Consider the following 12,749-nt stretch of genomic DNA (forward strand, 5'->3'; position numbering starts at 1 on the left):
TGAACTAATGATAAACACATTGAGCTTGAATAAAGTATTGAAAAATATAATCACACACACACTCACACACACACACACACACACACTGTACAGGAGAGCCATGGAAAGAGACGAAGAGGAGAAATTAATATTTCACCTGCAAGTATTTCCCCCAGCTTCAGCAGTTTGGTGGCTGCTGGTCAACAAAATGGCAACCTGCTGTTTTGCTGCTGAATTACTTCTGTGGTCGTTAAATTCGGCTTTTCAAAGTAACACATTCTCAATCAGTCGTCAGGGAACTTTTCAAAGTGCAACTTTCTGCATTAATAGTTTTCCACTCGGTATTCTGTCGTCAAAACACAACAAAAGTTTTCTTTTGTACGTTGAAGTCGTTGTGTAAACGGGGTCTGAGTCTTCATAGACAGTAACCTGCTGAAGCACATAAATAGTCTCTGTGATGAAGTTGGATGCGCCTCTAAAATCCTTTTACCCCAAAAAATGAGTTTTATTGACACCGAACTAACAAAGGAGAAAAACAAAACTGAATGAGCCAAATCAGGAAGAACTGCGGAGTTCTGTAAACAAATACTTTTTGGATCCTCTGAATCAAGAGTTGATTTCTTTTTTATTGCAACATCCTCTCTGGTTAACAGAGGCCCGAACAACGCGCTTGCAGGAAAGATAATGGAGCGGCGCGGAATAGCCAGGAGACGGCTCGTCAGAGGGCTCCTGATGAAATTATGAACATAGTTCAATTACACCTCGTTGCACCATTTAGGAGAAATGAAAACGGCAGCATTGGACAGTGCTTGGCTCCGCAAAACAACACGGAGGTGATAGATGCGAGCGCGCATCTCCACAAACTACTGTGTAATTAAATTTTGCCCTGCGGGACTCCATTAATAACTTATAATATAATGCACATTTCATTGTAGGGGGCCATCAGATGTGGGTGTGTTATTACGCTCCAGAGGAATCACCTTCTGGAGCTTCATAACAGCCAGCCAGAAAGCAACATAAATCACTTTTGTGTGTGCGTCTGTGTCTGTGTGTGTGTGTGTGTGTTGTTAATACTTGTAATTAGCTTTTGGGAAAAACTAGTTTTAATGAAGTTACACGGCGAAAACGAATCAGAGCGCGTGGCGCTGTTGGTCTTGGTGTGTCCGCCCGCAAGTGACGAGCTGACCTTTGACTATATCGCTGAGCATCCATTAACCTGATGGCTGACACCCTCTCGCTTTAATTACGCCGGGGCTAATAGCCGGTGTCACACGGCTCGGGACACGCACATGCATACCAACATGCACACGACCCGGACCATGAAACAAACTTCTGTTCGCCGGCTCTTTTTATATTCCTTTCGAGTTAACGGCGCGGCATTTGGCCTTAAACACACCGACAGGCCACTTCGCTGAGACACAATAAAAACACCTCAGCCATGCCATTCTATCCCGCGAAATAAAACGTCCAAGGATTTAGAAAGCTTGGGAGCGTTGAAGGTCTTGTGTCCGACGCTGTGGCGTGGGTATCAGCTCCCGTCTCACTGCAGCGTCTCCACCGTCCTCCCCTTTGTTCTCTTTGTCCTCCGAATATCGATTTCCAAATGACCCCGACATGATCTCTTTCAAACACAACCGGCTGACAGATATCGCTCATAATATCGCTGGGAAATACGGTGTAAAAAAGAAATGCAAAAAGAGATAAAGCAGTTCAGCTGTGCTTTCTGATACAGAACATTCTCATACTCGGAAAGCACGACTTCTCGACTGGTTTGCATTTTCTGGCGAGAAGATAACTCGTTTTCAGAGCAGCAGCATCAACATCTTGAGCTTCTTGCAGGACGATTCTGCTGTACGTACGTTCGACGCCCTGCTTTTAACTTCTTACCTGAAGCATGTCGGAGTTTAGACAAAATCTTCCGCAGCTCACATGAAATAAATCCAATTTTCAGCCACACTGAAACAAATTCTCTCCGCAGCATTAAAAATAGTTGTAGATTAGTTCTCTTTTTGTCACTTCTTGACGGCTGCAGAATAGCATATATTTTTAAAGACATTCTGAATGGAGGATCTGACGGGTTTTGGCTCACCCGGTTTCATATAATCAATGTATCAGAGTTTAATCAGCGCTATTGATTGGTGAACTGACATCAGTTACCACTTTGCTTCGCCGTATCACAAAACCATTTTTCGGCTGCTCGACTTTAATACGGCCACTCAGAGAGAGCATCATATTTCCCCCGTGCTCGCCTCCCCGCTGTTGACTATAGTGTTTGAATTTAAAATTTTATGGCTGAAAATTTTAAGGCCTGAACTGCTCTTAAAAGTTTATTGACGTGGCACGTGGCAGCACTGAGCTGCCAAGATGAGCCTGCTGGTTTCCTCCCGGTCCTGGAGGCCGAGGTGATGTGGAGCTTTTCCAGTCACTCATCACCGTTATTCTAATAAATGCTATAATTATATCGCCCTTATCCCAATTTCATTTTTACTTTCTTTTCATTCCTTAATATTTATGCGTTGTCCTTCATCCGACTAGAAAATCACTGTTTGACTTTTTGCCAACCGTTTAATTCCTTGTTTGCTTTAAATGTGACGTTTTTTAGAAATTGCTTGCCTCAAATTAGACATTTCAAACCCCTGTAGTGCATGTGGAAGGGATGCTGGATTTTTCAAGAGCTTTTTTAAAGCAATTTAAGCTGTTCCAGGAGTATTATCTGTTTGTGTTGGAACTGTTTTAATGATTTAGAACATTTTCAAGCAATTGTAGTGTTTGCAGTCATATCATCTATTCTCACAGGTTAGATTCTTTTAGACATTATTCTGTTTTTACATTTTTTTTCTATCAATTCTAGCTTTTTGCATTATTTTCTTGCTTAGCTTTTCTTGTAGTTTATTTAGCAGTAATAGCTGTTTAGGCCCTTTTGACTTATTTAGCCTGAACATAAAACTACTTTTGAAAATGAGTCTGTTGTGCAAATAAAATAGAAATGTTATTGGAAAAAAAAAAAAAGTATTTCCAGAGCATTTTATGAAACAGGGGCTTGAAGACTGTGATTAACATTTTGAGGCGATTCATTTGCAAAAACACTCTGATTTCAAACCGAATGAGAAATTAAAAGGTCAAGCAGCAACGCTCCTTTAGAATCGAGCAAAAATTCTATTCTAATCCGATCAACAAGAAGCAGGGTCAAGGAGAAGAAGTTCTCGGCTGCGTTACAAAATCACAAAGACAATGTGTCTTCACTTAAACATTGTCATTTATATGGAGCCTTGGCACACGGAGCTGCAACTATTTAACCATTTAGACGGTCTTATGCTCGTTTCAAAGGTTAAATATGTTTTATATTAAAAAAAAAAAAAAAAAAGGTAGGAAAATGGCCTCTCACCGTGGATCACCGTGTGTTTGTGGAGTTTTGTTTAATTCCGTTGGAGCTGAGGCTTGTTTCCCACTCCGGGTGTTTGGGTTTGAACATCAGCCGGGACGAAGCAAGCTTTATGGTACACTGCAGTGAATCGCTCAACTATCAGTAATAATGTTTAAAATTTTAATCATCGTTAATGTGGTGCGTTATTACCGGGCTGGGAAAGATTCCCAGTGAATCCTAAAGTTAGCGGGAGGAAGAGGAAGGAGTTTGTTTTGGCTCTGCAGATCATTCTGTTTTCTGCCGTGATTTTTAATGTTGTTGGGAAATTTGAAAAGTAAACCATATTCTTTCAGTTTTCAGCTGGTCTAAATTAATAATAACTTATCATTTATACTGTTGTGCACATGGAATGTTGTCTTATGTGTAGTTAAATGGTCAAAGCGTTATCATTCATGTCCATTAACAAAAAGAATCAATCAGTCGTGCATCAGAGATAAATACCAGTACTTTTTTAAGACACCTAACAAATTTGAAGCAAATTAAGTCCTTTGTATGTATTTAGTGCTTTGATTATAGAAGTAATTTTCACATTCACGCAGGATCACTACTGAAAGTGTTTCATGTCTTCTATTTTATTTACACTTTATATCTTGTTTTGTTTTACTAATTTGGACTGTTTTTGTTCTCAGTAAACGCTCCGTGTACAGAGATTGTTAATTAACACAGCTAATGCAATGCAATACAGGAGCACATACAAGATAATGGTTAGAATAATTATAAAGATAGTAATAATGAAATAACCTCAGTAATTGTGTGTTGATATCATGTAATATTAATCGAATGTGAATGTGAACGTTAATGCGACAATAATAAAGCAATTTTATTGGAGTAAATACAAACAAATAAATGGCCAATAAATCCAAGATGAACGTCGACCTTCAGATTCGTGCCTGAAGTGATAAGAAATGTTTATTTCCTCCGCTGTGGCATCCTCACAGATGTTGTTTAAGTTAGATTGTATAATCAGTATTTATCAGTATCAACTCTGAACATACAGCTTTGAACGTCTCTCCTCCCACACGCTCTGTTTTGATGCCGTCTTCTCTAGTGTGTGTGTGTGTGAATATGTGGGTCTTTTTCTTGTTGACAAGAGGAAAACAAATAGTGTGTCGGGTGGTCGCGTTAAAGCAGAGGGAGTGAAGGTCAGCCGAGGTGTTGATGTGCCTGCGTAGGACGTTGAGCTGGGAGGAGAGTACGGTGCCTCCAGAATCCATAAAAAGACACAACGAAACATATCAACAACGATGCATTCAATGACTCAACTGCTCTCAAGAGCCACTCGGGATCTAATGCAAATAATAAACACTTTATCTCAGTTATGTTAGTGCTGTTGATGGCTCGTGTTGATCGTGACCTCGCTGATTTTAATGGGTTTCGATTGTGCACGGCATTAAGATAATAGGCTGTAATTTACCGCAATCACAATCATCTCGTGGAACAGGGGGGGGAAAAAAGAGAGAAAAAAAAGAAGTCATTAGCACGGTTGGCCATTTGAACCTAATCCTGCACTTGATTTGCAGAAATCCCATCTCTTAGATAAATCCATGAGCTAATTGATTAGTCATTAGTTTTTAACGCTCTGCCACTCCCTGGAGGTATTGTTGGGTGACACGGCGTGGGAGCACGAATACGGAGATGAATCACACGCCGAGTTTCTTCTTTCTTTCTTCTGAATCCACCATGTTTGTCTCCCCTATGAAGGTCAATAACTCCAGCTCATCGCTGTCACTCCCCAAGCTTTACATTGCTCTACATTGTCCCCCGAGGGACCTTGAAAACTGGTCCAACCCCCCCCTGAGAGGATTCATGAGACACCTGCCTATCCATCTGAAAGGGGGGGGGGGGGGGGGGGGGGGGGTAAAAGGGCTGTTTTTCCTCGCGGTATCGCTGGGAAAAAGTTGGCTGTGGGAAGACGGCGGCTTCTTTATCTGTCAGCCGCGACGTGTTGATGTGTTCTGACAATGTTGTTTGTGACTGATGGGATCCTCTGTTGAATAGATCCCAGCCGCTGCTCCGCTGCCGGAGTGACAAGCTGACAGATAGAACACGCACCTTTCCAACCGGTTATTTCTCAGCCCGGGCCACTGGAGTGTGTGTACGTGCAGTGATAAAACACTCTCTCACGCTGTGTTGTTGGTTTTTTTCTGTGTGTGTGTGTGTGTGTGTGTGTACCAGGCCTTTCCCGTCGGAGGACACCGCTCTGAACGAGGACGATGTGTACCGCAGCTTGGAGGAGTTGGCAGAGTAAGTACACGTTCCTCCACAAAACACCCACACACACAGTTTTGTGTCCCCCAGCGAGGCATTGTAATATTTCTCTGAAGAGTTCCCCTAAATTTAACTGTAACCCCACCACTTGATTGCACCTCCGACACTGGACTGCACGGTTTGATGGATCAGCATTTGGTAAAGTCGTATCGCAGGCTGTGCACTTCTGAGTGAAAAGGTTCAATTCTTTGTGAGACAAACACAAAAGATTGACGAGATGCATGTATTTACAAACTGGATTTACATGGGGGGTCACCATGTGGCACTTTAGCTGCTATGTAGTAGCTCCCTGACGCTTTTAAAGTGAAAGTAAACTTATTTTATGCTACTTCAGAAAGACTGCTAAAAAAGGTAAAATTGCATAAATAGCAAACATTTCTGAATGCAGCTCAAAATGCAGAATGCCTAAAATGACAAAAAAGTGGAAAAAAGGTCTAAAATTTCGAGAACGACCAAGGTAAAAAGCAAACATTACCCAAATAGCCCAAACAATACTGTCAATATGTAAAAAAATAAATAAAGCCAAAATGCTGAAAGAGTCAAATTTAACAACTGTTTATTATCAGATTTTTACTATTACTGGTATTTATTTACCCGGCGATGTAGTTGTTGTCTTATTGTTGTTGCATGTTGTTGGTGCATACTGTTGTTGCATTACTTATCTATTTATTTATTTGCACTACCTGCTCTAAACTACCACTTACTTGCCCTCGGGGACAAATTAAGTCTTTCATTGATTGATTGATTGAAAAAAGGGGGTGGCTTCCTGCCAATTTATCTTTACACTCAGGAAAATTACAAAAATAGTGTAACATCTCTGCAGTTTTGTTCTTGTTGCGATGACAAGGTTTATTGATTATGTATGTTAGTTCCGATTATTTTGTGTCACCTGAACGCACCGTTAGAGCGAGTTGGCCTGTGATTGGCTGAGAGTTGAGAAGGGGGCGGGTCTGGTGAGCGTACGGAGTACGGTGTGGAAACTGCCTCTGTGTGTGTGTGTGTGTGTGTGTGTCTGTGTGTGTCTGTGTGTGTGTGTGTGTGTGTGTGTGTGTGTGTGTGTGTGTGTGTGTGTGTGTGTGTGTGTGTGTGTGTGTGTGTGTGTGTGTGTTTGGAGGAGAACGAAGGAGCCGCCCGGTTCTGTTTAATAATAAAGCGGCTTTACAGACAAGAAACTCGTCCTGCTGGACACTGCAATAGTAACACACAGTGACTTGGAGGAGTAACTTTAATCTGATTACTGGTTTAGAAATAGTAACGTGTTCAATTACTCATTACTGGAAAAAGTGGTCATATGAGAGGAACTCTCAGTAACGTGTTACCGGCATCACTGGTCGTGGAAGCAGTAAAAGAGAGTCTTGAAACTACTGCTTTTGCTCTTTGGACCACAAATATGGGGGTTAAAGAAATAACAAGATTTACTTACCGCATCTATTTATATTTCACATTGCTATTTGTTGTTCCTGGTATTGATCTGCTTATTGTTCCAGAACGAGAGCTCAGTTTTCAGTGTGGGATGACTCACTCACAATCTCGTTTTATTTTATTCTTTTTTAACTAAAAAGGTTTAAAAATGTTTTGGGTTTTTTTCTCTCTTTGTTTTACATGATGCAGTACCACTTTCATTTGCATTTTCCAGCAAACGGGTGGGAAGTGAGTCCTGAAACAGCTTCTGGGTGGGATGAAAAGGCAGAGGAGCTGCTCATCATGCCGCACTGATTTAAGTACAAGCAAAGACGCCACGGCACATCTGGAAGTTGGTTATTATAAAAGATCAACTCCCTCATGCAGAAAGCTGTCTTGGTGTGTCACGGTTCTCTCTGCAGTCTGCATGCAACATCTAAAATTGATCTTGATTGCCACTTCGTGCAATTTCCTCTAACTGCTTAATTACATAAGCACGAAGTCCTCTGTCACTCTGCCTGTTGCCATGGTGACGCCGTTGCTGCTTTGCCGCCACGCTCGCCGGGCTGACGGGCCCCGCCGCGCGCGAAAGAGAGTCGTAGGTCGTGGAAGTTGGCGGCGGCTCCAGCGGTGACAGCAGCCGCTCGCCTCAGATTAATGGAGAGTAATTAGTGAACGGCTGGGAGATGGGTGTCATTCATCACAGAGATAGCAGCGAGGAGAGCGCGATGAGAGAAGAAAAGGAGAGCCTATAGAAATATGCTCGCTGAATACATGATTGTCTGTATAGGGGACGAGGAATGTGCTAGCCAAGCAGGCTAATACTGGATTAGCTTCCACGTGCGGCGTATGTAAACTTCAAACGTCTGTTTCAGTCAACTCAGAAAATATATTTCGCACAAACAAATCAAATTGTGTCAGCAGGGAGAAAAGAGCACACGAGGAGGAGTCGTGCTGCTTGTTTCTTGACTTTTGAGGGCGATGGAGGATTCTAGGAACGCTGAGCTAACTGTATGTGGGAATTCTATAGCGGCGCTAGTACCGGCTGAAAAAGTCTTTAAGCATTTGGGAATGCGGAAACCTTCACTGGCATTTCACCTATTGCACATTCTAATGAAGAATTGTTTTGTCTCATTCATCAGGAAGTGTGCAGTTTATTTTTATACAGAAACTACGCCCGAGCTCTTTATTGGGAGCGGGCCAACACCACTTGAAGACTTGAGCGCTCTTGTTCGGTGCACGCCAGATTGAAGCGTTCACACCTCTGAACACGCCACAGTTTGCTTCAGTCGAACTGAACCAGCCAAGTGTGAACACACCCTCAGACGTCAGTGAGAAAAGAAGATGCTTGTTTTAACTTCAGAACTTCCCAGAGACTCAGCATGCCCAGTGACAGTGGCACTTCCCGGTGTATCAATGGGTGTTTGTTTTTTTTAATCGGAACAGCTCACGGATAGTTATGCCAATATTTAATGGAGAAAAGTAGCATTACACGGAATGGAGTTAGGAAATGTTCCTTTTCAAATGAAGGTCACAAATGGAAAAAATAAATAAATAAAAAAAGCAAGGAAAAATATCATTATATATGGGAAAATAGGTGTACAAATTCATACAAACAATGTCTTCCTAAACCAGGGTGTCAAAAAAACAAAAAAACAGCCCAAGGACAAATTCAGCCTCCCTGTTGGTCCAATCCAAAATGTAGGAATAATAAAGACATCAATGTCAAATTCCCAATAAAAGTAACTGCTGTTCCTAATTTGCTCACTGGGGATCACGCTGTTTCAGTAAGAGGAGAAGCAGATATAACACACTATGAGATCCAAGCCAGGAGATCGGTGGTCTCAACAGGAGGCATCATTAAAAAATATACCGAAATTTCAGTCTGGAAACAATTCAGTTTGATCAGGTTTTCGTAAAAAAAAAAAAAGATTTAATCACTAAATGTTGAATCTTTCATACGTCTGTGCACTTGAATAAAGGGAAACATTTGGAGTTGTCATTAAATAAGGGTTATTATGCTGTAATTTGACCAATCCAGCCCACTCGTGATGAAAATAGTCTGTTCTGCTCGAAACCCATGAGAAAAGTGACTTAACCCTCCAACCTTGTTGTTTTTCTTTTCTTTTCCTCACTCCATCCATCTGCACAGAATGGTCCGCTTATGTAAACCTCTATTGAAAGATCCGGTGCACGTATCCATAGCAACAAGTGCCAATGAGCCTGGCTGCAGAGCGAGCGAGCATGAAAGTGAAGTTATGAAGCTTGTTGCTTAATGTATGTATACTTAAAGCGCATGGTATTCCTCCAATCTATAAGCTCTGCTTCTCCTCTCTCTCACTTTTTTTTTTCTCTGTTCTTTTTTTCTCCTCTGAAACGGTCACTGAGGTCGTAACGCCATGCTCTTTGTGTAACCTCTAGGTGTCTTATTAAATTAATCATGGCGCCCGGCAGCACGGCTGCTCTTGACCTTTCCAGAAGAACATCCACACATTCTGTTTCACCAATAGACCCACGCATAATTGATTCATCAGCAGGTCGTGCACTTAATACAGTTGGACACACTTAGCACATGGGCCACGTTAGCACTAACCCCGCTCTCAAAGACTTATTAATTAGCCTGAAATATTGATGCACATGTGATTTATGATGAGTGCCCGCCTGAACTGCGAGAGTGAGGGAAAGCGCAATGATTGTCCTCCCGCGGAAATAATAGCCAATCTTTATGGATGTAAAATCGTTCGGCTCGACGGCCTCCCGGAGGAAAAACGTCGCAATGGAGGGACATATGGTGTCGTAAAAAGCGCCAGCATGCGAGGAATAAAACAGCAGTGCTCTCCCCAAAAATATCAGGTGTGGGAAGAAATAAGGAGTAAGAACCACAATATTGTAGCCAACAATAAAAAACAATCAGATTGCATCATTAAGCTCGATGGTATGAGGACGGAAATGTTAACGGTTATTATAAGAAAAACAAAAATAGATCCAGACTTGACATTTAAAACCCCATTTTATGCTTGGAGACCGAATGTTGGAACTTGTTGTTTGCAACCCAACGTCCAATGAAGTTAAACTGCTGTGCTTATGGTAAAAAATACATTGAATCACATGCAAATGAGTCATATGGAATATGTATTTGAATGTAGTGAGATGTTTCAAGTCTTGTATCAGTACTCAGGAGATGTTTTCCACTTTGTTCTGGGGTTTCGATGCTCATCAGATCAATGGCTATTTGACGTGTTCTTGCCATCTGAAGCACCAAATGCAACCACCAGTGGACATTTCTATGCCACAAGGAGGTAGTCAGACTGTGTTTTGGTAATGGTTCCAATAGTTTTTTTGCCAGGAGATCAAAGCGTGAAGGTGAATTAAGATACTTAACCATGTCGCCAATCTGCCAATGACCGGTCCATTCTGTGAGATCTACAACAAAATCAGACCTACTTTAACGTACTCCCATTCAAGGATGAGTGGCAGTTGTCTGACAGATTTATAATTGAGACCTGTAAACACACCGTTACAATAATCTAACCGGCTGAAAATAAATGCAAGTTTCTCTGAATCTTATTTGGTTGTCTTAATGTGATTGTTGAATTTTTGAGGTCTGAGTCCATTCGATCTTTAACTTTTCTTCTTTTCACCAAAATAAATTACCTCCATTTTTTTTCTAGGTTAAGTTGAAATTTCTTCCACATCTATTCATAAAAAAGTCATTAATATGACTAACTACATATCTTTATTTTTAATCAATATAGATACACTTTTTTAACCATAAAATAAACTACGTAAAACAGTCGTTTGAACGTTTTTTTAAGTGGCCTGGTTCAAATATGCTTAATAGGTTTGACATTGTTGTCTACTTGCAATTTGAATATGGAGATGAAATCATTTGTTACACAACATTTTAAAGTTTTAGAGGAAATGAAGGACATCCCAACCTTTGAGATGTCTGAGTAGTTAGTTTGTCAAAACTTCTCTGGTCTGTATTCAGCAGACAGTCTTCATGCAGTAGCAATACTTCTGGAGATGACTGTGTTATTTTAGAGGTTCTCTAGAGGTCAGTATCTGCATGATTTCCATATTTACAATATCATGTCAGAGGAGTTCATATCCAGCGAGGTGTGTTTCGAGCGTATGAGCTCACCGGAAGGTAAATAAGTGGCACAGAGGTCCCGCGATAGATGCAGGTACGTAGTAGTGAGGCATGCAAGTGTCTCATTGAGGCAGACGATGGTTTGGACCTAATAGAGGTCTCGAAGGTTAATATGGTAAACCTGCTCTGTGCCTCCGTTCTGATGTCAACTCTTCCCGTTACTTAACTCGGACCCCCACCCCATCTGGAATGACTCCATCCTGGAGTTGACAAAGCATGAAATGGGGGTGGATCGGAAACAGTCGCCAAGGGACCATTTCTTCTGCGAAAAGCACACATAGATTTCCATTCCTTAGCAAACACTGTCACTACCTCTTTGTGTCACTCTTTGGCGGTTTATTTTGCTCCATTAATCCCCTGGGCAGATTGACATGAAAAGTCAATAGCTTGAAAATGGATGGAGCTCCGTGGTATTAAGGTATTAACTTATTTACCACATGACCACACTCGGGATACACTATTTTCTAAATGGAGACAGATAGTAAGGACATGTTTCATATTATGATTAATATTGGCTCCCTAATGCTGAGCTGCATACAAAAATCTAAAGTGGAAATTTAAAAACAGAATTTATTAAGGACTTTATATAAAGTAGGGACATATTGCTTTCAAAACTATTGAGTGTAATATTAATATTTTGTGTAAGACTTATTCTAAAAGACAGACTAAAAGTACACTTTATAAGGTTATCTTTTATTACACTGGCAATTGAATACTGTAAGCATAGAAAAGTTACAAATGACCAAACACAATAATAGTATACCATAGTTTGAAGAAAGGATGTCCTACTTGATCAGCTTTTTTTTTTTCAAATTGAGAATCCCAATGCTTTCCCAAGGTAGCATGTCAACATGCAGGATGGTTTTATGGTGTTCAAAATGACATAAACCTATTCTGTGTTTATTATTCATCAAGTGTTCCTCCATGTTCCTCTTTCACATGTTCTGATGTATTCGACCAGTAAAACTGGTGTGACTGCAACACTCCTCGATTTAACTGACAAGTGTCACAATCAATCCGGTGTGCAGTGAGGTCGCAGTGACATGGAGCAAATGTCAAAGCTCCAGATGTCTGGACATCAACAGTGGTCACTTGTTTTCAATGATTTTGTCACTAGGGATGCACCAATGCCACTTCTTTAGAGAAGATACAGAGTACTGATAGGAGTACTTCTTAAATGCCATAAAGCCTAGTTCATACGCAAATACCCAAACGATATGTGAAGGCTTTGCTTTGCCTCCAACCACGACCTCTGTTGTCATTACCAACCGACTCTACCATTCGAGATCATTTTCCCTGGCACAATTCAAAAATGGCTGAGTAATTATTTGAGGAGCCCGACAATGAATTCAAAGGGCTAATATTGCTTCCAGATTCCCCAGATCTCAATCCAATTACACGGGCATGAGATGTACAGCAGAAAGCAAGTGTGATCCACCGAGGCTCGATTCCACAACTTAAGTGTTATTTTTTTATGTTTTGTTTTTTTAACCAATTGGCTGCTCACCTTCAGGGATCTGTTAA

General features: G+C 41.1%; 1 protein-coding gene across 3 annotated transcripts in view; it reads left to right on the forward strand.

Annotated features, from left to right (window-relative positions):
* vav2 (vav 2 guanine nucleotide exchange factor) overlaps positions 1–12,749 on the forward strand; it is a 247,970-nt gene that overhangs the window by 177,580 nt on the left and 57,641 nt on the right. For all 3 annotated transcript variants that reach the window (XM_080476261.1, XM_080476262.1, XM_080476260.1), the window contains exon 4: positions 5,579–5,647. In XM_080476261.1, the coding sequence (XP_080332387.1) occupies positions 5,579–5,647 (69 nt within the window). The remainder of the gene's footprint in view (positions 1–5,578; positions 5,648–12,749) is intronic.

Source organism: Lipophrys pholis (genome assembly GCF_963383615.2).
Source record: "Lipophrys pholis genome assembly, chromosome: 12".
NCBI lineage: Eukaryota > Metazoa > Chordata > Actinopteri > Blenniiformes > Blenniidae > Lipophrys > Lipophrys pholis.